The 25,212-nt window shown below is 42.4% G+C and overlaps 3 protein-coding genes across 3 annotated transcripts; 2 read left to right on the top strand and 1 right to left on the bottom strand.

Moving 5' to 3' along the window:
• Positions 1-1,744: 1,744 nt before the first annotated feature.
• Positions 1,745-7,328, bottom strand: m6pr (mannose-6-phosphate receptor (cation dependent)). The gene is made up of 7 exons (XM_036538274.1): positions 7,010-7,328; positions 6,439-6,611; positions 6,107-6,267; positions 3,990-4,099; positions 3,758-3,888; positions 2,727-2,853; positions 1,745-2,628 (listed from the first exon to the last, which is right to left on the bottom strand). The coding sequence occupies exons 2-7, from the start codon at positions 6,603-6,605 to the stop codon at positions 2,503-2,505; spliced, it is 822 nt and encodes a 273-aa protein (XP_036394167.1). The 5' UTR covers positions 6,606-6,611; positions 7,010-7,328; the 3' UTR covers positions 1,745-2,502.
• Positions 7,329-10,410: 3,082 nt separating this feature from the next.
• Positions 10,411-21,931, top strand: arhgef5 (Rho guanine nucleotide exchange factor (GEF) 5). The gene is made up of 14 exons (XM_036538118.1): positions 10,411-13,317; positions 13,701-13,746; positions 14,446-14,498; positions 15,177-15,550; positions 15,943-16,103; positions 16,376-16,528; positions 17,105-17,234; positions 17,748-17,822; positions 18,415-18,504; positions 19,304-19,446; positions 19,577-19,720; positions 19,959-20,029; positions 20,340-20,444; positions 20,877-21,931. The coding sequence occupies exons 1-14, from the start codon at positions 10,479-10,481 to the stop codon at positions 21,017-21,019; spliced, it is 4,527 nt and encodes a 1,508-aa protein (XP_036394011.1). The 5' UTR covers positions 10,411-10,478; the 3' UTR covers positions 21,020-21,931.
• Positions 21,932-22,382: 451 nt separating this feature from the next.
• On the top strand, positions 22,383-24,991 carry zgc:92606 (uncharacterized protein LOC100000242 homolog). The gene is made up of 5 exons (XM_036538317.1): positions 22,383-22,596; positions 23,268-23,357; positions 23,651-23,729; positions 24,287-24,405; positions 24,518-24,991. Exons 2-5 carry the CDS (start codon positions 23,268-23,270, stop codon positions 24,581-24,583), a joined length of 354 nt encoding a protein of 117 aa, XP_036394210.1. The 5' UTR covers positions 22,383-22,596; the 3' UTR covers positions 24,584-24,991.
• Positions 24,992-25,212: the final 221 nt, after the last annotated feature.

The raw sequence follows: 25,212 nt of genomic DNA, 5'->3' as shown, positions 1-25,212 counted from the left end.
TCTTGCACAGTTCCAGAATGTCGGGCCAAATAACAGACATGAAAGAACAGGAAGTCGGCTGGTGATTGAGTGCAAAAGCACTACAGGTGACATGTTAGGAAAACTGTACACCAAAATCCCAAACAGCCAAGAAGCCTGTGTGGACCCAGACCATGAATACAGCTTTCAAGTACAGACCTATATGTACATCCTTAACAAGGTGGCTGAGAGAGAGAGGTCTCCACCTGTCACAAGAGCTGTGATGGTCCTAAGGCACTACCATGAGGGTGGGCAGCCTCCCAGAGACTTCCACTGGAGCTACCTGAAGATAAATGAGGATGTGCAGAATCAGATTGACGCCTTGCGTGTCTACTGCCAGAGGGAAGTTCTGGGTTGTTTCTTAGCAGTGCTAAATCTCATTTTTCAGAAGGAGAACTGAAAACAGCCCTCTTGGAAAACTTAGCACTTTTTAATGTTTTGGAAACGGCAATGTCCTTCCCTTTCCTTGAAATACAGATCTTAAATATCTTGACTACATTAAAATAAAATCAACTTGTTTCAAGTCCTGTGTTGGGTTGTCAGCAGAAAACAGTTACTAATTATAGTTATGATGTAATGGTTATGGTGTCATGCTACTTTTTAATAGAAACACACATACGGAAGGTACAAAACAGGCACAACTTCAGGGATGTTTGCTGAAAATGGTAACAAATCACCCTGCAAACTGGGTAAAAGATCGGTCACATGCACAATATGATTGGTTAAGAGAAGGTGAATATGTAGCCATATGCATTCAGACAAGGTGAAGCTATTTACACATTATAGTGAGGGGAATTACAGGAATGATTTGCACACTGACATGATTTTATGTGCTGTGCTCGCTGGCAGTTAAAACTGCAAAGTAGAAGTGGAGATCAGTCCTGCAATAATGCTCACTCTACCTCTGTAACGACTATTATTGAACTCCATTTTAAGGTCTATTCTACACATGCAGGTCTATGATATCAGCGCAGCTGTAAGAATAGGATGATATTATAGTTTTGTGAGCAATGTAAGGAAAAATCAAACTAACAAACAAACCAACAAAGACAATCAATATTGTATCTTTGAGATATTGTATTGCTTACTTTAGTCATTTTACTTACTTTGAAACCGTTGGGTGGCCTTAGCACTGGTTATCTTTGTGATTGACTGGAACCATAGACCTCTGCCTTGTCTCTGTTCCGCAGACTTTTTTTCTTCGTAAGTTTCAACATACCTGTTTTATGACTTGCTTAGGTGTGCACTTTCATGTTTTATTTAACTTTTATGCATTATTATGTTTCAAATGTTACTGTTTTGCTCCACATTAGTTGTGACTGTATGTAAGGCAACTTTGGTTTTTAGAAAGGCATTTAAAAATGATAATTGTATTTATATTATTATATTTTTGAATGCACTGTACTGTTCCTTAAAAAGTATGAAGTCAAGCATGTTTGCTGCTAATTATTATGTTGGTTGAATTAAATTAAATATTCTGTGGGTTTATTTGCTAGTTTGGAATGAGTTGGTTTGTAGGCCTACAATCACTCATTCAGCAACCTGAACACCTATTTGAACTACTCAAAATAAAAGTTGTATTTTGACCTATATGAAGCCCACCTGAAAAGAGCAGCATATACCTCCTTCACAGGAATCTCAATGAAAATCAGAATTATAATCAAATACACACTTTATTTATATTCTCTCTTTTTGACTCAAAAAGCAATTCAAAGCAAAAACAAAACCATTTTCTTCTATCCCATTACCGCAAAAAAATTGCAAAAACAATCCCGAGAGTCAGAACTGAAGTGATTCCACAAGCCTTGTCAAGTCCCAGACACAGTGCGGCTCAGACATATTTTCCTTGGACATGTATGTGCCTGAACAGGGGAAGTCTGCATTAGAGCTGTGACCTACAGTGTTCATCTACCTATTGGACTGAACTAGCTGTGTGGCTTGATCACATTTTAAAAATATTTACACAACCAAAAGTAAAGCCAAAACTAGGACAGTCATCCACACAGCACAGACAGTACATATCTGATAGTACATAGCGCTTTCCTTCAAAAATACCAATCACATCAAAATATTATAATCATTATTAACTGCAATTACTGTCAGTATCACCACTATTATTACACAGTGGTAATAACATTTTAAATGAAGGTGTAACAGTTTGAGAGTACATTTGGACAAACCCTTATCAGCATTCTAATCCCTCTGTTTGGATTGGGCAGGTGTCTTCTGTAACGCACGTTAACAGCATACTTGTACAATATGCATCCATATCGAACTATACTGGAAATATGGACGGTGCTAGCATGTGTATAAATGTTGCACTGTGAACCTGCAGGCACATCTGCACCCTAACCTTGTGTCACCCACGACCTGTGTCTTCGAACTGTACTTCAAAGTGAATCTTGATTTTGTTTGCTAAATTTGAATCATTCAAAAAAAACATTACAACTAAGATCCAACCAATCCAGTGCTGATACCATCAGGTCACATGGGCAGCAAGTGATCATCTCTTTCTTCTGGCTCCTCCCCCAGTGGCTCAGAGGCCACGCCCCTATAAGTAGGTGGTTCCTCCCGACTCCCCCGGGACCGACACACAAAGTCGCACCCATCCTGAAAGACAGAGGGAGGACATGAATGAAGCAAGAAAATTCACCCTGCACGTACCTTACATTTACAGAGATGGTGTCGTTATATGATTGCACACTCACAGCAGACAGATTGCCAATCTCCTGCCAGAAGGAGTAGTTGGGAAATTGTTCCACCCCCTTAGCTCCAACAACCAATCGCTGGTAAAGGAATCCACCAATCAGGTACACGGCCAAGCAGGAGAAACCACTGCAGCAGAGGGAAAAATAAAGAGCATTAACACTACTAATCAACCAGGGTGTCTTCAAAGCAACACACTGTCCACTACCACTATTACAAAAAACAGAGCTCCCCATTCATACTGCACAGTGAAGACTGTAAAAGCCCTCAGTCTCTCACCTCTTATTTAAAGTTCTCTGACGACGCAACAGTACCAACTCTCAGCCAGCTTTCTTTCACACCAGGATGGTTTCTACCATCTCAACTCACATCTCCACAACAAATGAATGGATCACGGACTTCCGTTCAGTTGCTGGTTTTTGTTATAGCCCAATATAAGGGAAAGGCAGTGGAAGTGACAGAACCATTCAAATACCTCAGGTTAGATACTGATAAGAACTTCCCTTCAGTCAGCACACAACTGAATACTGAAGCAAGCTTGGCAGCAACTGCATGCACATCACTGACTACATTTTGTATGTCACATGTTGTAACAAAATGTTTACAAATCTCCAATGTAGCACAGAAGACCAGTGACCTTCCTACACCCAACAGATGCCCTGCACTGTCAAAGCTACATAATCACACAATTACGCATAAAGCATGCATTGTTGGCAAACACCCCTTCCACAACCTCTTTGATAAGCTGCCTTCTGGTCATGGGTATCTCTGCTTCCAGTGTGTCAGAAAAGATTCTTTCAACATGGCTGCAGGAGCAGGGTTTGTAACTGGAAGGTTGGTGATTGGAGCCCCAACTGGGGAACTGCTGTTGTACCCTTGAGCAAGGTTCATACCCACAATTACCTTAGTAAATATCCAGCTATATAAGTGGATGACTTGTGGAAAAACTGTAACCTATATAAGTCACTCTGGACAAGAGCATCTTCTAAATGACAATAATGTAACATATGTATCAATATATGTTCACACTTACACAATTAGCAGTATTGAGCCAACACTCAGCTGAGAAGGAATGGGGGGACAGACTGCACTGGAGTCAATTTCAAACAGATAGAAACAGTTATTCAGTTTGTCCCTCTCCTCCACAACCACTGACAGCGGCCCCTGAGAGACAGAGAGAGGGGGGTTAGTACAATGCACTCGAGCGGGAGAAATACTTTTTCCACGGGCACTGCTTGAGGCCTGTGTCCATGCTCTTCTCTCACCGCTGCCAGTCCTCTCTCACAGGAGATCATGACGATGGCTTTCCTATCCTCACCCCCGCAGTGCTTGCCGTAAGCACTCCCATTCCTGTAGACTAGCATCACCCAGTCAGCTGGGAGAAGGAGAGAAAGAGAAAGAGAGAGGGAGAGATCAATAAACCAACAGCCACCACACCAATTAAGGAGTTTCGGGCAACTGTTTTTTTAAATCGCTTTTTAGAAGGCATTCAACATACTGCACTCATTTTCTAATGTCAACTTCAGAAAAAACAATTCCTGCTTATGCTTCACTGACCTCCTTGTGATGGACGATTTGAAATACATGCAAGAAAGCAAGTCCTGAGAAACTCTGGCCCGTTTCTATGACACCATTTGATTAATGTATTCAGAAAATAAAAGAGGTGTGAAACCTGGAAACAAAAGAATAAAGGTCTTCACTTTCGCGATACTTACTACGCACAACACTTTCACGAGAAGTGAGGGTGTGACAATACTGGAGCAACCCCTAGACTCACTCTAAATCACAAAAAGATCTCTTTCTTATGCAGATGATCTGCATCTGTTCTCCCACAGAAAAGGACCTATAGCAAAACCTGGCACTGCTAGAGTAGTACTGTAATACCTGGGAACTGGTACACCTGAAAATGATACATCTGGACAAGACCTGTAGCATAGACTCCTAGCTCACGCAGCTTTATTCTTGAGCCAATTTTCACAAATCCCAGCTTCAATCTGGGATTTGAATCCCTGGAAATGTAACCAGACTGACCCACTTCTGAAGCTGGGTAGCATTCCCAGGTCTGATAAGCCAGGAGGACCCATTTATACTACAGGTAAAGCCAGGAAAAACCTGGGGTCCAGCCCCTGTGTAAAGTAAGTCTGGGGCACCACTGTAGAGCAATCCATTAGCTGCATTTACCTAAGCCTGATCATCAGTGCATCTGGGTGAGTCAGAATGGCCACAGATTTATTTAAAGTGCTAGAGTATTCTCAATCCAACCCTTCTTTATGGCAGCAAACTATGGTGCCCACTCCTACACCATAAAACATGCGACAAAAACCAAATTAACAACTACGTGTCAAACACCATCATAGCAACGGTGGTAAACCTACAAGTTTCAAACTTAACACAATCTTATTAGTACCTGAACAGAGATTACACCTAGACAGAGTATCATGTCAGGGCAAAGAACCCAGAAAAATGGACTTTAAGTAGAGACTCAGTGATGAAAGACTCAACGTTGACAAAGGTCACCACAAAAACAGATAGCTGACCAAGGAAGAGGCTGTCAAGCCATTCTGAGGTCATGCCAGATAAGCATCATGTAAATACAAAGAATATAGAGTTAATAGAAGATCTCCATACAGTATAACACAGTGTACTATCATTGTTCAAACAATGGGTATTAGGTACACAGTGCAATGAAGGTTACATGTAAATTAATTGATCATTATAGTCTGTGGAGTGGCTGATGTTGGGGGCTCAGCTAATAGGACAAACTATACAGATGATTTCAAGACCAGTTAAGTTGAGAGCATTCTCTAAGTTGTCTCCAAATTTTAAAATCACTCAATTATCGGAGAGCTAAAAACCTACACTTGCACCTACAATCATTCTGCATTAAAAATAATTAAAATACAACCACTTATGTCTACGTAGTCAGCATTATGATTCTTGAAAATCTCTAGCAAGTGCACTGAAACTAAACATTATACACATTAAGACTGGTCTGACACAGAATGGGGAAAGCCGGAGCTGACACACCACATGAGCTCTGAAATAGGGAGGCTGCATTGTGCATTACCACCAAAGGAGTCTGCAACAATATCAAAGCCAAAACTTGCGGCAAAATTGAAAACGTCAATTAAAAGATCTACATCTAAGATCTAACGTGTGTATTAACCTTCACACTGTACCTTTCCTGAACTATGTATTGTACTAACAGACACACCACTGCACACTGTACACATTGTGAGCGTCAGTATACATCTGATTTCCCTAACAGATAAGAAAGTTGAGAACTTTACTCATCATAAAATGAAAGCCTCAAATACCCCCCCCCCCCCCTTTGTTAAACACTCCCATGACAGAAACGCAAAACTAAAACAGCTGTACTCACAACCACCAAAGGCCTCCACAACAGTGTACTTCCCAATGAGAACCTCTTTCCCCTTGCCATCTATCTGCACCAGTCCTCCTTCTGGTATTGTCCCCGCCTTCCCACACACCTGGAACTGGTATTTATATTTGTCCGAGTCACTGTTGACCTCCACAGAGAAACTGTCAGAGAAGAGCAACAAAGAAAATGTGGGTCTTTCATATATTAATAAACAGAGACAATCAATAGATAAAAATTATGAAAGATGGGGTTGAATACTGGCTGGCACTGAAATTAATACATTGGGAGAACATGAGACACAGTGACGTGCACCAAAAAAAGGAGCTCCTTACGTTCTATTGGTGAGGGGCTCCAGTCGGCTGAGAACTTTTCTCTCCCTCTCTGACTCCTCTATTAACTTACAGCTCTTGGTGTTGTCACTGGCCTGCCCTCTTTCAGCCAGCATGACCAGCAAGATGGCTGAAGCTAAAGTCAGGTGAATTGCTTGAAGTACAGCCATTACAGCCTGATTAAAAAAAAAAAAAAAAGATGTGGAAATGAACGTACATTTTACATTTACAGTTATTAAGGAGTATCTCCCCTACCTTTAATATATGGACAATACAATGATATATCTTGCCTTCAGCTCTAGATACATAACCATTTTTTATGCTGCAAGAAAAATCACAAAAGTTACAAAATATTTTTTCATGTTAATGTTCGGACAACAGCATATGTATTTAACATACATTATTTATTCAAGTGTATGAACTGTGTTGCTATAATGAATTGTGTATGAGCTCTAATCTAACATTAGCTACTTCCACCGTGTAGCTAACTGATTTAAATGGCAAAAAAACAAAAGGTGATTTAGCTAGATTAGTGCGCACTGGCACTCATTTCAGATAGTTAATTCAGACGTACCTTAAAATATCCGGGACAGTCAGATGGGTTTAAGATGTGTCGCTAATGACGATTACTCGTACCTGAAGTTAGCTAGCCAGCTAGCTGCTTATGGGCTCTGACAGCTAGCTAGCTTGCTAACTACCCTGTTAGTTCCTAAAATTATGTCGCAGTAACAGTTATACTTTTTGTTTAAGGAGCTCAAAAATATATATGCAATACACTAGACAGCCAGAAACCACTCTATGTCTGAAACAGATAATTGTATTTTGTTTTTCTCAGCTACAAAGAAAATTGTTATCTCTCATGTCAAATCCGAAAACGCGGAAGTGAAATTAAACAAGCAACACACGTGATTGAAAGGAGCGCGTCCGGGAACTTGCGAGCTTCCTTTTTACACCCGTGTCATGTGACGCGGAGACACGCGGAGCAGAGGTGTTGGAAATCACTACCGCTGATTTTTTAAAAATACATGTCCTATTTCAGGCCAGTTTGTGTCCAAGCAGTTAACCCATCCTCTTTCTTCATCTCTGTTATCTGGCATCGTCTTTTAATATTTTGTGATTAGTCTTTATTTCGTCTTAGTGTTGCGTGTTGATGCTCCATAGAAAGGAAAAAGTAAAACACAAGGTAATAAAAAAATTATGATAATTTCACACTTAGATGCAAATTCAGGTCCTTTCAGGATACTCCTTTTAATATTTCTTTTACTTAGTGGGGTGTATGGGAGTGGTGAAGAAAAAAAGCACAAATACCCTCTAGTGTTACATTTTTCTGAGCTAGTATCAGAGGTATCAAAACAGACAAATGTCTTTTTACAGCTCCTTAACTACCTTAACTACATTTCCCAGGAGTCTTGGCATTTGTATGGGTCCATGTTCCCATAATGTGTCTTGCCTCTAACTTGTGTCTCTACTGTTCTTTCCCCTCCCCCCTCCTCAATCACACCCTTTACCTGCCCCAATGTGCCGACACACCCGTCTCCTTGTATCAGCCAATCACAGACAGAAACACCCAGGAGGTACACTTCCTGCCTTTGGAATGGGGTTAGTGAAAGACAAGAGAGACAAGATTATAACATTTAGAGTCAACAAACAGTATTCACATTAAACTGAGAAGGTGAAAGAAGGGTTGTTGTAGTACTCCTAAACTTTAACTACAGCAGACCTTTCTGTTTTATTAACTCTTGTCTCTGAGGGAAAGAGAGAGAGAAAGACAGAAAGGGAGAAGAAAACTGCCAATCTGTTCAGACTTGTTTGGGAATTTGAGGAGGGAGGGGGAGGGAGGGGGAGAGATAAAGACAGAAAGAGAGAGAGAAGAAGAAAGGAGGGGAGAATTGTGGTAGAAACACTAATTTTCAAAGGGGGTTTATAAAGAGTAAAAGGAGATGAGATTGGATTAAACTCCTTGTAAAACACTTATCTAATTTTTGGTCACGCTGAATGTTTTAAGTTCAGGAACAGAGAAATGTGGAATGCTGCTGTGTTGTGCAATTCTTGCTAGGTAAAGTGCACTGAACCGAGAGAGGAGAGGACTCGCACAAAACTCAGGTGAGTCTTTCTCAGATCCTTTTTCTTTCCTGTTGTGTGATAGCTCTTGTATCTTTCCCTCTGTCCACATCAGTAGACAGTATGTCCTGTTTATTGAGTCTCATAAAATAGCAGACCTCTTTGAAAACAGTAACCCCTTCACTTCACATTCTTTTACAGTGTTTGTCAAGTTGGGGTGTCAGTCAAAATGTTAGCTATTGCGGTGCTTTGCAGTGTGCTGACCTGGAACGTTTTGCGTTTTGAAACATTCTGCTGTTTGTTGCTGTTTGCTGTGTTTTACACATGTGCTTGCCTTACAACACGAAATACCGATTATTGTTCTGAAAAAAAGTTTTTTTTTTTTTTTTTTTTTTACACGTTACTGCAGTACCCCGTATCTCCTACCAATATTACTAGCAGTAACAGCACGTAAAATTAATGTTGTTGCATGCACAACTACTGATGACATGGGAACACAACAAGGGGTCCAGACCTTTCAGCAAGGTGTTATTGATCTCACCTGCAGTGCAGATAGCCCAAGTCTGACTTTCCATCAGCATGTGTGGGATGCTACAGCATGAATACTTTGTGTTTTTCAGTTACCATTGCTGTTTTACTTTAGTTATTCAATTAAGAAGTGTATGCCAGTAATCACTAGGTGTGCTAGGTTCTGAAATGCTTCCATCTTAATGCTTGGTGATCTCTTGGTAAAGGCATGGGAGTGAACGGAGTGATGGGAAATGTAGTTTGCATACACATTAATCGATTACTTTTCTTTTGAAGGTTCTGAAAAGCATGTTGCCATGGGAACCAAGCGCTCCAGTTGGTCCGCTGATACTCTACAAGCATACGATCAGAATGCGCCTGACGGCAACTATCAACGAAGGGACCGGACTGGCCGAGAAACAAGCCCTAGGACTGGGACAAAAATGCGAGGAGAGAGAGAAAGGGAGTGGGGCAGAGAGGAGGAACGGAGGAGGGAGAAAGAAATTGAGAGACTGAGAGCGAAAAAATATGATGGGGAAAGAGAGATGGGAGGGAGCAACTGGGCAAAGGAGAGGACCCGAGAGAGGGCTACCGCACCCCGAGGGAGAGAGGGAGAACGGGAAAGAAGGTACAGGGATGTAAGAAAAGAGGGGGTTAATGGGAAAATCACTGTGACAGAAGATAGAGAAGAATGGAGAGAAAAAGAAAGAGAAAGAGCTATAGGAGGTACCTTTCCTAGAATGAGGAAGACTAGCAAAGAGAGGGAGGTAAGAGTTTCCAAGGGTGTGGATAGAGAAGCCGAGAGAGGGATGAGGAGACTAGAGAGGCAGAGGGGTCTAGAAATGGAAGATACTGAAAGTGAAAGAAGGACAAAGAGAGACTTGCAAAGAGATGGAGAGAGAGAGTTACAAAAGTACAGGGAGATGGAAAAGGACAGACTGAGGGAACGGAAGTGGTATGGAGGGGAACAGAAAGAGAAATACAGGGATTATAACAGACAGAGGGAAAGGCAGAGAGAATATGATCCTAGATTGAGAGAAACAAGGAGAGAGGAGTGGGAGCGAAAGGAACTACGGAATGAGAGAGATAGGAACATGGACAGAGAGAAGGAAAAATCTAAACAAAGACAAAGAGAAGACCCGAGTCAGAGAAAGAGAACAATTGAGAAAGAAAGAGAGAACTTTTCAGACAGAGAGGGATTGGAGGAGAGGAGGAGAGAGAGGTGGAAAGAGGGATGTAGGGACACAAAAAGTGAGGGAGACAGTGATGGAGAGAGGAGAAAAGAGAGGGAGAGAGAATCAGACAAAATCAAGCTAAGACACAAACACAGCAGGAGCGAAGGAGACAATGAAGAGGAGAAGAAAAGAGAGCGAGTGAGGGAGAGAGAGAGACGCAGAGAGGCGGAGAGATGGAGAAACAGGGAAGGAGAGAGAGGAATTGACACACATAGAGAAAGGGATGCAGAGAGAGATAGTATGAAGCCTAGAGACAAGGACAAGCAAAAATGGAGGGTCACAGAGGCAGGGAGATATAGGGACAGACAGAGGGAAGGGGACAAAGAAATGGAAAGGTATAGAGAAAGAGAAAGGGCGGAGAAAGAGATTAATAGACACAGAGACAAGGGTGCAGACAGACAAGAAGACAGAAGGAGAGAGAGCAATAATGAGATGCAGGTAGAGAATATTAGAGAAAGGGTGCTATACACAGAAGGAGAACGGGTCAGAGAGAGGGAATGGTATCCAGAGAGGTATCCAGACAGAGACGAGGAAAGATCGTACAGACAGAAAGAAAAACAGAGATCCAGAAAGCTGGAAAATACAGGAGAAATGGAGCCAAGCACAGAGAGTGGGTCACAGAAGGAGATGCAGACAACAGCACACAGCGGTGAAAAGTTGACCTCTGAGAGTGAGGGAGAGAGAGAGCAAAAACAGCAGGGTGGCAAAGAATTGGGGAGTGACAGAGAGGAGGTAGAAGACAGCATCACAGAAAGAGGTGGGGATAGAGAAGCAGAGGGAGAGGGGGCGCTGCAGGAAGACAAAGAGGCAGAAAGAGGGAAGGAGATACCAAAACATAGACACAGACACAGACCCAGAAAGATGTGGCTAGAACCACGGAGAGGGTTAGAGAATTTGGAAGCGGAGAGACTTCCAGACAGATACAGTGAGAACTATATAGATAGAAATTCAGAGGAGAGACACCGAATTCAAGAGAGACAAGAAGAGAGTTCTACAGAATATGAAAGAATGAAGCATAAGGAAGGTGGGGACATATTCAGTGAGAAAGAGGGTGAGAGTGACAGATACATGCAGTCACAGACACCATTTTACAGGGATGGGGAGATGGAGCCAGTGAGTGATGAAGAGAGTGAGCAAAATTGGCAGGATGAGGATGAGAGGTACATGGAGCGGGAAAATGAAACGGATAGCATAGAGGATAGTGACAGAGAGGAGGTGGGAGAAGAAAACAGTGACAGCAGACACCTAGAAAGTGATGGAGAAAGTGAGGAGGGAGCAGAGAGGGAAAGGGTGCTGTCAGGAGAGGATGGATTCATAACTGTCTCTAGTGGTGGAGAAGGGGAAGAGGGAGATGAGGAGGATGAGTTTGAAGACTGCAAAGAATTCTGGGAAGGTGAGGTTGCATCTCGTGTAGCTGGAGAAGCTTCAGAGTGCCACAAGGCTGTTGGAGAGAAAGAGAGTGGTGGAGGGACGGAGAAGGAGGTAGATGAAGAGCTGAATGAAAAAGATGTAGGTAAAATAAGGAGAGAGAGTAAAGAAGTGGCAGAGGGAGAGGACACCAAAGAAGTAGAGAGCAGGAAGGGGAAGGAATGGCGAGATCAGGAATACAGCTCAGAGGAAAGGGAAGCAAAAAGCACAGAGGTAGAGATGGAGGGAGAAAGATCATCAGATCCAAACGTGGAGGAGAATGAGGCGGAGAGAACACGACCTACAGTGACAGTGTTTTGCGTCATTGGAAGTACGCTTCCCAGAACACAACGCAATCAGGGGGGATTCCTTGACCAAATGGAGATGGAAGAAAGAGGTCAAAACGCGGGACATGACGTTGGTGCAAGCAGCGAGGCCGCGCGGACTCTTCCCATTGATATGCAGACTGGAGATTCCAATGACAGCGGTTGGGAGGATGGTCTGAACGTTAAACGTGAGGAATCAGGCAAGGTGACAGAGATGGAAGCCGAGAGGGAAGAAAGTGTGGATGACATTTATACCCTCGAAGAGAATAGAGAGGACAGCCCAGGGATTTGTGTTAATGATATTCCCACACAGTTTAATGAAAATGCAACGACTGAGGTGGCTGATACGTACTCCAGAAACGGAGAGAGTGGAGACAGTGGGAATGTGATGGCTGGAGAGACTGAAACAGAGACTGAAACTCGTCAAAACAAACAGAATGCAACAGAAGAGACCGAGTCATATGCACAAACGACAACGGAGGGCAGAGGAGAAGGAGAGCAAGGAACATGGTTCCCAGGAGAGAGGACGGAGTCATATTCAGAGACGAGGCAAGATGATCAGAGAGACAGTGAACTCCTTTCCCAAAAATCCAGTGAGATGAGAAAAGCGGAACTACACAAGGAAGAAACTGCCCCGTACATAAAGTGGGCCAGAGATGTAGTGACTGAAATCCTTGGATCTTCAGAGGACAACACTTTAGAAGGGATGGGGTCACAGCAAAAGAGGGAGGTCCATCCAGGGATGCCTCAACACGCGGACACACAGACAAGCGACGAGAAAGGGTCACCGATATCTGCGCCTTGTCAGACAAATTCAGGCACAGACACACTGGCGGACAGTGAGAAAGATGAGCCGGTGTATGCTCAGGTCCAGAAGAAAAGAGACAGACACCCTGATGCACTGACAGGCAGTGAAACAGTGGGAGATATGCAGATGCAGTCAGACAGTCAAGCAGGCCTCGACTCAACTACTAACATGCGTATACACATACGTATAGAGCCAGAGGTAGGGAGAATTGGAGAAATGGGTCCAGAGGGAGACACAGACACACAGGTAGACCCAGACAACTGGCTGTGTTCATCAAAAGTATCCCTCTCAAAGTCCAACAGTTGCCCCAGCCCAGTCAAAAGTCCCAGCGCAGTCCACCCTGAGCTCTCCATTACCGGAGAGGGAGAGCAGGAGCGGGAGAGATACGGAGGGGAGATAGAGAGTAGCGCCAGTTTCCGAGATCAGGGAAACGAGGCCCGGATAAGGAGGCGGGGGTTCCGGAAGACGACTGAGAGGAGTAACGAAGAGGTGGAAGGAGCAGCAAGGGATCGCAGGACAAGAGTGTTCAACTTGTCAGGTGAGAGAGAAAGCGAAGCCTGGTTTGGAATCATTTCTAGGTCATTACGTATGGAGGGTCTGGTTTTTAGAAACGACTGCTGCCTCTCAGCTAATTTTTTGCACACAGGTTTTGTACGTTGCCATCCTGCACTCACTCAGCCTTTCAGTTGGGCCTCCCCCCCACCCCCGCCCCATTCAGGGACAGTCAGCTTCTGTGTTGTCTGAGGCATGTTTTGACGCCTCAGTCATCTAGGCCTTTGGCACCGCGGTGAAGCTTGGACCCGCCCCACCCTGCCAAGTCCATTTAGGTGTAAATCCCGTTTTGGGGAACAACTGACACACACACACACACACACACAAAAAAAAAATACAAACACCGCCTGTCTGTGTTCTGACTTTCAGAGGAGGACGATGAACTCAGCCACAGCTGGAGCGAGGTAGAGCTGAGGTAAGAGAGCATTCTCTGAGCAGGTGCCAATGCAATTACAGCTGAAACCCAACAGCTGAAAGCCCCATGTAAAACCTGTTTCCGATTTACATCTGAAGCTCCATTTCAACGCCTTAGTCAAGAGTAAATATGCCAAAAGAGAGGGATACCCCATACAGTATGACAGCAGATGTTGTTAATGTAATAAACTCCCTTTATGACTCCTGAAGCAAATTTAAAGTTAAAATTCAAAATTAAAGTTGCCTGGCAGGTATGGGAGAGCTGATGTTGCACAAAGGCCATATGATTATTTATATAATGAAATGGCAGTGATTACACATAAACAAAAGTCAAACGAATTGAGAGGAACAGAACTTAAGTTCTCATGATAGTGCCAATGCAACAGGATTGCTTAGCAGCTTGTATTGTAAATCTTGACTGTTATGATAATGGTAACACTGTTATACCAAGTTAAATCTTAACAATCAAAACTACAGTAGATGCATACTGACTTTAACTAACTTTTTCTGTGTGGAATGGCCTCAATGTGTTGTGATCTTGTCATTGGGAACTCAGTTAAAATGTGCCCTGGCTGGCAGTGGGCCCCTGTTCCTTTCTCCCTCGTTCTATCAGGTTAGCGTTACAGGTCATTGAAAAAAAAAGTAGGTCAGTGGTGGCATGTTTCTTATTTCTGTGTGCCTCGCTGTTTTTGTCCTCAAGGAATGTAACAGATTCAATTCAGAGGATGAAAAAAAGGAACTCCAAATTCTTCAGTGAGTATTTAGCCCTTGTCTTCATTTTCCTCTTCTGTATCCTGTATCAGATTTGAGATCTAATGTAAAACTATAGCCTGGCATTTTTCTCAATCTTATATTGTCTCTTTCTACGTGTTATTGCACTTGTATGTTCACCTGATTCCCTGTACTGTGTCAGTGCTAGCCAGGGTTGCCAGGTGATATCACTTACATAAATTCAATGTGTTGTCAGAAATCACCTTAAGAAGACAAGTGAGAATGGTGTCAAAATGGGAAAAAAGACAGAGAGAACAAAACAGAATCAGATTTGATCAGAATAAAAAACTAAATGTTACTCAACACAAACAATATTCCAAAATTTAATTCTCCCTATCTATCTACACTTTGAAACAAAAAAACATGAAGTAAATGTAATATATAAAAACTATTATTATTAATGATGGAAAATAACATGATAAACTGGTAGCTGTACTTCAATCGCATAAATGCATGTTGCATCATGGATAATCTGACAGTCAAAGTAAAACCTGGCAACCCTGACACTTACTCCAGTCCTTGAGGCTAAGCAAGAGACAGGTTCCTGCAAGTCTGCACCTTTCCAATCCTGTTGCGAGAAAAACAGCTGGCTCTCCAGATAACTGAAATAATTACGCATACTAACACCCAGGAACTCTCACTTTTCCCTTTCGTCCTCAGACTCTCAGCTGTACCAGCAATACAGCGAAGTGGCACAGAACCGGGAGATCCTCCGTCAGTCCCGGTCCGACACGCTTTCTGTCTGCGAAGATCTCCCCGTCCTTTCGTCCACATCTCCTGCGCCCTCGCCTCCACCTGCCCGTCGGCCTCTCCCCCCCCTCCCACCTGTCCCTCACCCCCACTCCCTCTCCCATTCCAACTCCTTGTCCAGTACCAGCGCTCTGTCCCTCCCCGTCCCTCCTGTGCCACGGCCCCCATCCCCCCGTCTGTCTGCCTCTCTCTCTCAGTCCCCCACACTCTGGCAGGACCTACCCGGGGTGAGGAACAGCCAAGAACTAAGTGAACTCAGTGAAGATGAGAGACGTCTACAGGAGGTATTCAATCTACTATCCTCTTAGAAATAAATGTATATGTTAGTATGTAGGTGGGATGGTAGGTTTTTTTTGTTTCAAAATGCAAAGCAAATATAGTCTCTTTATCACCATTTCTTTCCCACAGTCTTTGCATCTCAAATTAGTCATATTATAAGCACTTTGTTGGTGTATGTGCCGTTCAGGTTAAAGGGTCTAAGTTTAGAGCAACAGTAAATTATGCATAACATTTGCAGATTAGACCACGACAATACAGTCACACTGATATAATCCATCCAACTAAATCTGTGTGAATTAATGCACAAATGCAAGTAAATGAAGTACATAGACATGGGAAATTGTTGTGTAAATCAGTGCCAGCTTTTTTTAGTGCTTCCTCATTCTCTGCCTTTTAGCTGAGGTTTGAGGTTGTGACCTCAGAAGCATCTTACTGCCGTAGTTTGGACATTGTGGTTGAACACTTCGTCAAGTCCAAAGAGTTGGGAGGGCTGCTGTCAACACAAGACAGGAACTGGCTCTTCTCAAGATTAGGGGATGTCCGGGCCATCAGTCACAGGTTAGTGAACTGCATTTCCCATGATCTCACAATGTTACATGTTGAAGGCATGCTTTATAGATATGCATTAGTTGGGCGGGTTGTGTAGCCTAATTAGCACTGGGCCTGCTAAATCCACATGCTTTTATTTTGGAAATTCACACAATACAATAATTACTACTTTTGGAGACATGAGATATGTTTTTTTTAAGTTTCACCCATTAGATTGGACAAAAAATAGCATACAGTGCTATCAATATCATGGTGAAAATGTGTTATTCTGTAATTATCAGTTTCCTGGGGAAGTTGGAGGAGAGGGTGGAGAACGACATCATGCACTTCACTGTCTGTGATATCATCGCCCGTCACTGTCCTCGATTCCGATTGGTCTACGTGCCATACCTCACTAACCAGTCATACCAGGACAAGACATACCAACGGCTCATGTAAGTTCCAAGTTGCCAGTCTGTCTTGAATGTACTTTTCTGTCTTTGTGTTAGTGCTGAGAGATGGTAGTGTCCTATCAGTTGTGTTCTGATTTTAATGTTCAGGATGGTCCAGACAGCCAGACACATTAAACTGTATGATTACATTACATTACATTATTGGCATGTGGCAGACGCTTTCATCCGCAGCAACTTATATAGGTTACAATTTTTTACATGTTACCCATTTATACAGCTGGATATTTACTGAGGCAATTATGGGTTAAGTATCTTGTCCAAGAGTACAACAGCAGTACCCCAGCAGGGAATCAAACTGGCAACCTTTCGGTTACGAGCCCTGCTCCTTACCACTGTCAGGCTCGGCGCCCAGAGAAAATACAGAGGGGTGCACTTGCAATCCACAAGGGGCACAAAATGTCCTATTTAAAAAAAGCCAACAAAATAAATATTATGTAGACATTGGGATATAAGGAGACAACTGAGGGTGAGCTGAGGTCTGCCTATGATAAGGTACTGCTGTGTCCTGTCAGTAAAGTGAGTGGTCTGTGAGCCGTCTCCCGCCTGTCACTCGCTCAGGGATGAGTGCCCAGGGTTCCGCCGTGTGGTGGAGAAGCTGGAGCGAAATCCAATCTGCCAGAGACTGCCCCTCCGCTCTTTCCTTATCCTGCCCTTCCAGAGGATCACACGACTCAAACTTCTCGTGCAGGTCTTTATCTTATGTCTCTCCCTCTCTCTCTCTGTCTTTCTCCCTCTCTCTCTGTCTTTCTCTCTCTCTCTCTCTGCCTTTCTCTCTCTCTCTCTCTCTCTCTCTCTGTCTTTCTCTCTCTCTCTCTCTCTCTCTCTGCCTTTCTCTCTCTCTCTCTCTCTCTTTCTCTCTCTCTCAATTCAGTAAACTTCTTTGGCATGCTTAATTTACAGTGTATAAAGTGTTGCCAAAGCAAAACAAAAATGCATGCACAGAATATATAAATGCTAAACAGTGTAATATTGTATTAACAGACCTCCTGTGTAAGCGTCTCTCTCTCTTTCTCTTGGTCAGATGGGTAATAATAAAAAGAATATGCTAAAAAAAAAAGAAAAGACAGGACATTTTACTAAGAAAACAGCAAGTTTTACGATTGTGGGATCCTCTTCACATGCAGACAGTTCACTGCTGGTTCATCTGTCTCTCCCACTCTGGCATCATGATTCAAAGTGACACTTTCTGTCTTTCACGCAGAATATTGTCAAGAGAATAACCCCAAACACAGAAGAGGAAGTGCATGCCATAAAAGCTCTCAAGTTGCTGGAGAAGGTGTGCTTTTCTTCTCTATCCGTTTCTCAGTCAGTGTCAATGTTCATATACTGTAGTGCCTAGTATGGGCAGTCTCCTCACTGGAAGCCATGTTGAGCTACTCTCCAGTGCAGTGTTTCTACATCCTGGCCTTGGTGGACCACTGTTTATTGTGGTTTTAGTACCAGCTGAGGTGTACTTGTTTGAAACTGAATTTGACAGCTAAAGTTTTCTGATATAAGTTGACTAGAAAAGAAATTACTGGCAGCAGTCTCATTTCACTAAGTTTAATTTATTTGTTAATTGGTCCAGGCCATCATTTTAACAGCTAGCTCATCATTCATAATTCATTCAGCTACCTGTAATGTAATCTGTATAGCTAATTTTAGGTGCTTAATGCTTAATGCTTAGGTGAACCCTCTGAATAAACACCAAGTAATGGAACCTTACATGACTGATTTTTAAATGCCTGGCACATCCAGAAAATGTTTTCCCTGATCCTTGTGTTTTTGCAGTACAGCTGTGGATGCCTGTTATACTGTGGTGCCAGATGTAGTCAGACTGTTTGTTAGTGCTGTGCCTCCCCTCACTGACTTTTTCCTGTCTCTTTCAGCTGATTCAGGAGGGTAACGACAGCATCACTCAGATGAAGAGTATTGAGTCTTTGGTCTCCCTCAGTGCCAAGGTGGACTTTGAGTGCAAGGTGAGAATCACATGGTATCCCCCATAGATTTGGTACATTTAGTGGACACATTGTTTTTTTCAGCTGTATCATTCATTTACACTGTACTGGTCAAGACAACATTTCAATCCACAGACTCCACAAATCCACAATCCACAAATACTCAATTTATTTACTCTGGAAAAAAAAAGATAAATTAAATTAAATTAGATGTGAAAATGCTTGCGTTACTTTGTTGACTGACTGTAGTCTATCACATTTTACTGAACTAACATGATATATTCAGTGGAATACAGAGAACTGCTGTCTCCTCCCTTGAACCACATAAGAGAAATGTCATTAAAATAACATGGCTGTTTTGGATCGATAATTACTTAATCATCCCCAGCTGTGAGAAATACTAGAGGAGGAAGTGAGGGATCATTTATTTAAAAAAGAGACTTTTCACTGAACAAACGTCTTCACCAATTTGTATTTATTAATGTAAAAAAGCATAATTCATGCATTCACGAACTGTTTTGAATATGTTTCTTTGATTGTAGAAGATTTAAACTTTAAACAACATGACAAACATATCTTTAATTATTAAAAAATACAACTTTGTTATAAAGAATCTTGGTGACTATTTACAAATCTGATAGTACTGTGTCCTCAAACAGACCTTGCTCTCAGCTGAGAACTGTCTCATTGTGGAACTGTACACATCCTGTCCCCATACTGTCGCTATACTTACTGTATGCACTTTTGTACGTCGCTTTGGATAAAAGCGTCTGCTAAATAAATAAATGTAAATGTAAATGTATTTACCCTCTGCTGTCAGACCCTGCCCCTTGTCAGCCAGTCTCGTAGGCTGGTACGAGAAGGATCTGTGACAGAGTTACGTGACTTCGCCCTAAAAGAGACTGAGAGAACCCTCTACCTGCACCTCTTCAACGACTACCTGCTGCTCTCCCTCCGAAAAGAGTAGGTGCATCAATACATAACATTGGCTGTACAATATCTGTTTATTACTGCCTGTCCGTCAACACTGACTGTCTCAACCACCTTGATTCACCCCCCCCCCCCCCCCCCCCCCCCTTCTCTTCCTTGTCAGAGGGGGCAGATTCACAGTGATCGACCATGCTCCTGTGTCGGAGGTTCGAGTTGAGAACTGCCGGGTCAAACTGCACTCCCTGCAGAAAAACCTCTTCCGTCTCCACCTCTCACACAAGGCTCTGCTCGTGCGGACAGACACACAGTACGGAATCCACGCTCACTACCAACCCTATTACCAGGGGGAACAAGCCAATTTGTTCTTCTTTTATGGGATCCCAGGCATTGTCAGCAAATGACTCATCCAGTTTGAAGCCCAGGCTTACTCTCTGAGCCACCCAGGGCTGTGTTTTGAATATTCATATGTAACATTGTCAGACAACTTCTTGCAGTACCTGTATGCCATATTGACTTTGGTTTTTTTTTTCCCCTTCTTCCCATAGAAGCGATAAACTGCGCTGGATTTCTGCTCTCTCACGCCCACATCCAGAGATAGATTACACAACAGCGCAAGGTGTGTCCATGTCACTTTGGCCCAGATGCAGTGCAACCAGAACACACTTCAGCTTTTCATTTAATTCACGTATTTATGCATGTGTGTATGCATTTCTGACACGCCCTTTTAAATTTCACAGTTGATGAAATTCACAAGAGAATGTTGCGCAAGAAAAAGACACCTGTAACTGTAAATTTATTGCTCACAGATGAGAATGATATACATTGCAGATAGCATGAATCCGAGCTCTAATTTTTGCATCACGCATGGCAGTTGCAATCCAAAATCAATGCACCATTTTATGTCTCACACTCCCTGTCACTCACAGACATTACTCAGGTCCAGTGCATCAGGGCCTTTGTTGCCCAGCAACCAGATGAGCTGACCTTGGAGAAAGCAGATGTCCTTCTGGTACACCAGCAGAGCAGTGATGGTATGGCAAACTTCCATATTATACAGTGGCAAGACGGATGAAATTGATAAAGACAATGCATGCAGATAAAAATGGACATTTAATACACAAATAAATATAACTGAGACATACAGTTTCTCAAATTGTCCATGGGACTGAAATTAAATACTTCCCAACTGATTCCCAGCTTATGACGGTATTCCTTGATTAATGGCCTCAGGCAAACTGAAAAACGTACAGTTCACCTCAGACTTACTGGTAGTTATTACTCATGCTCTCATTTACATTTACATTTATTCATTTGGCAGATGCTTTTATCCAAAGTGACTTACAAGTCGATACAACACAAGCAAAAAGCCATATAAGGAGTCGCTCTGAGTTTAGATGTTACCCTACATGCTTCCTGAACGCAGTCTCAGCAGTACTTGATGTTTCTTCTCTTTGTCCTCTCAGGCTGGGTAGAAGGAACAAAACTGTCAGACAGGCAAAGAGGATGGGCACCTGAGTCTCACCTGGAGATCATCGTCAGTGCAAAGGCCAGACAGCGCAACCTGCTGGACACTCATAAAATTACAAAAATCAGTGCCACTTACTGAGGGAATGGACTGCAAAGCACATCAAAGGAATGCTGCAGAACTTTCACCAGCTGGTGTCCTGAGCTCTTTCTTTACCATAGAATTCAGTAGTTATTTTATCTGATGAAAAATCCTTGTTGTTATTTTACAGACACTGGAGATGTAAGGATGTTTATTAAAACCTGCTGGATAGCCCATGTACATAGATTCTGATTGAAAAACAGATTTAGAGAAAAGAGTATTATATTATGATTACTCACTGTCCTCTGATAGGAGCAGTATATTGTCTTAACTCTTTTATCAAAGAGAAATTGAAGATATTTTTCAGGGGACATGTTTTTATTCTTATTACTTCCTTAGGTCAGTGTATTCTACTCACAATGAATATAAATGCATAAGTGTACTTCCTTAAAAAAGCTACAATTATGACCCCTCAGCTACAGTATGGCAATAGAAAGTGTAGCATGTGTATATATTATCTGCAAACATACATATCAGTACGTGTCACTATATTGCACAAGGCTGTGAAATGCAATACATCTGTAATACATGTATATATTTATGTCTAGAAGTAATAGAGAACAAGAGAAAGTATATGCTGTTTTATTTTGGACCTATATATGAGAAGTCCTTTAAATGTTTATATTGTCAAATGATATATTTAGGAAAATAAAAGATGCCTATGTGCATTAATATTTGAACATTAATGCACACTGTGTTAAACAGGATTTGATTTATATACCTTTAAAGTGTTATTAAAAGATTCTTATTGCAGTCGGGAAAAAATATGCAATAAACATGGAATATACGAAACACACGAATATCTCACTGCTGACGCTTACCTAAAAAGACCAGTTGACTCTACCTTTAAAACCACAAACCACATGTAAATGTTTCATCTTGTTTGTGCCACACAATTTGCATTGAAAATGTAACCCGAGTCATTACAAAAATAAATCAAGAACAGACCACGCTAATCTGATTTTGGACAAGTGTTTCCAGCATGTATCATGTACACACAGAAATGGGGGGGGGAAAAAACAAACAAGCAAAAACGCAACCTCACACGTTTGTACAGTACATTCACTCGCTTGAGGTCCGACACGTAATACACGCAGCTGTTTTTCCCTCCACCCCCTTTTTCTGGCCCAGTTTACCTTCATTGCTATTGGCTTAAGGCACCGTCAATTAACTCTTTTCGCCTAAAATCGAGGAACAGGAACGGCTAGCAAAGGACAAATGACAGCACCGTCAAAGCAATGGGAACGCCGTAAACAAACACAATTTCCGCCCCTTCTCTCCCGCTGAATGGACAACAATCATGTCAATCAAAATTCAGGCTGCTCATTGGCGAAACTGGCTCTTAAGGGGCGTTGTACTATTTGTTGTTGATTCTGTGGGGAGACGTGGATCCGTCGACATTTTAAAAATAGATTGCAATTTAAGACAGGTTGAATTATCACTGTTTTGGTGTTGATACTGTAGTGGTATCATACCTTGATAAAGTGTGATATATTCGGTCAAATTCCGTAGGTAAAGCTTGAAATTTTACCAACCGTCAATTAGGCTCTTGGTATTGCATTGTTTCCCAAGGCAAGGTGAGTTTCTGAGCGGTAAGCTAACTAGCCAGCTAGCCAGCGACGCAGTACTTCATTAGCTAGCTACTAAACTAGCGTATACTAACTTGCTCTTCGTCTAAACCGACATAAGTACACAATGTAGCTAAGGTTTGCTTCGCAAGTTGTATTGCTACCCATGTTTATACATTTCATAACAGATGACTAGCTAGCTGCTGTTCCCATTGGGTAGCTAGTTAGCTCTGTTAAACTGAAAAATACACCATTTTGCTAACTATCCGGACAGGACAGACCTAGCTAAGTTAGCTAGTGAGTGCGCTTGCTCAGTTGTCGCATCAACGCACTCGGCTGGTCATAGTGGTACGTAGGTAATGACTAGTGGTAATTTTTGTAATGGATATGATGACTGCATATCTCGCTAGTCTACCTAACAATGAATTATACATTGAGTTTACCAGTGCAATGTTTGTTAGTTTGACCCTTGAATGTGCCCACCTCCATACATATTTTGCTGGAGTCTTACTCCCAGAGTAAGCCAATGTAGAGCAGCTCCCACTTAGGCCGTCACTGTATTTAGGTCTAGCGACCCCCTTTCCTTTCAGTGTCAGTGTGTTAATCCGTTCCCGTCGTTCAGTGTGCATGTTTAACCTTTCCTCCATCTCTCTCCATCGTCTCTCTGTCTCTCTCTCCAGATGAGCAGTCATTATCAGCGTAGCGTGCCCCTGGAAGTGAGGAGAGCGGAAGGAGAGAGAGTCCGAGCCAAACATCCCGACAAGATACCGGTTAGTCCCCTCGCCGAAGTCATGCATGTCAGTGGCGAAAGCGACAGTAACGATTATGCAGGCCTTCTGCATCACGCCCGGCCGAGAGCAGCTTTCTTGCTTCTGCGTACGTGTACGTGAGCGTTTCGGGTATGTGAAGAACGACACACAGCCAGCTTAAAAAACTTATACAGGAAAATTTAGGTGCGTCATTTACTGTTTATTGGAAATGTATGACAATTATCTGCTTTGTTTAAGAAATGACAAATATTTGGTGCAAAAATTAGAAAATAATTGATGTGGTTCCCTATTAGATAATCGTGGAGAGGGCTGCAAGATCAAGAGCTCCTGATCTGGACAAGAAGAAATACCTGGTTCCCTCTGATCTGACAGGCAGGTTTACATTTGTTTACATTTGTTTGCCCCTGTTTCTCTGAGCATGTAATCCTGACCTGGTAGGATGCTACTTCTGTACACCATTTCACCACCTCCAGTACAGACCTCATTGTGGGCATTCTTTATTCTCATTGCATTTCATTATCATACTAATGTGGAGCGATGTGACATTATGATATGTTTACCACAGCCTCTATCTGTCTCTTTCGCTCAGTCTCCCTCATGTTATGCAATGTTGTTTCCCTTCAGGGTATTAGGTGGTCTGTGCATCATGGCTGTTGCACTCCCTAGTGGCTAAATATAACTAGAAGATGATAAAGAATTCAAGAGAGACAACTAAGGGATATGTGCCTTTTTAAAAAAAGATCACAGCCACTCACCATCTGTGCATTTTAGTTTTTGTTTTGATTTCTATGAAATTAGTAGAAAAGAGAGACTGAAAACTGACATCATTTGAATTATTTGTTCTGCTAGTTATTGTGTAGGGTAAATGAGAGTAAAAACCAGTTTCTGTCCAAATGTAAATAGTGACGGCCTGTGTCTCCCGCCCACAGTGGGTCAGCTGTGCTTCTTGATCAGGCAGCGGGTGTCCATGCGGCCAGAGGAGGCGCTTTTCTTCTTTGTCAACAACTCCCTCCCTCCATCCAGCTCCCCTCTTTCTGCTGTCTATGAGGTAATCCCCTTGCTGCCCCCCACCCGCCAGCTCCGTTAATGCACTGTTCCCAGTCCCGTCGACCACTTACAGCGTGCTGTATTAACCATCCGTGTCTCTGCCTCTCTTTCAGGAACACCATGAAGAAGATCTCTTTCTCTACATGACCTACAGCAATGAGAGCGTGTACGGGGCTTAAGAGAGGGAGAGGGAGAGAGAAGGCGAAGGGGAGGGGAGGGAGAAAGGGAGAAAGAGAGGGTCCTGAAACTGATAGATTAACGCTAAAATTTTTAATGTTTTACCACTATTATTCCACTTGAAATAAGTATCAAGTTTTTTTCAGGAGAATGGGAGACTTTGAGGGGAATGGGGTTAAAAAAAATATGGTTGTTTTAATTTTTTCATCATTTTGGAATGGTAATTATGTGTTTCACAATAGTCAGACATTATGCCAATAAAGCAATGCGAATTTAAAAATGGAAAAAAAGATGAAGCAGGTGTAAAGTTGTAAAGAAAAAAAAAAAACGATGAGGATATTGAGGGAAATTATTGAGGAAGTAGCCGCACAGCCTCTTTTCTTAGTCATCTTTCTCTCTCAAAGTGAATCATCTGTATTTAATGCAAATAGTATTTTTTGTAAAATAATGTTTTTTGTGGAAAATAAAATATGAAAAGTATTCATTGTGCCAGATTGCTGTTATTTCTGTGACTGCATCTTTTTTGGCTCTCTTTTAGAGTATCTCTGCACAAGATGCACTGCACCTTGTGAAGACAGTTGCAGGCAAATGAGACAGAACGAAAGTAAACTACACAAAGTATTTTCCTTTA

The sequence above is a fragment of the Megalops cyprinoides genome, chromosome 10 (assembly GCF_013368585.1).
Source record: "Megalops cyprinoides isolate fMegCyp1 chromosome 10, fMegCyp1.pri, whole genome shotgun sequence".
In the NCBI taxonomy this organism is placed as follows: Eukaryota; Metazoa; Chordata; class Actinopteri; order Elopiformes; family Megalopidae; genus Megalops; species Megalops cyprinoides.
This window is presented reverse-complemented; position numbering and strand designations above follow the sequence as displayed.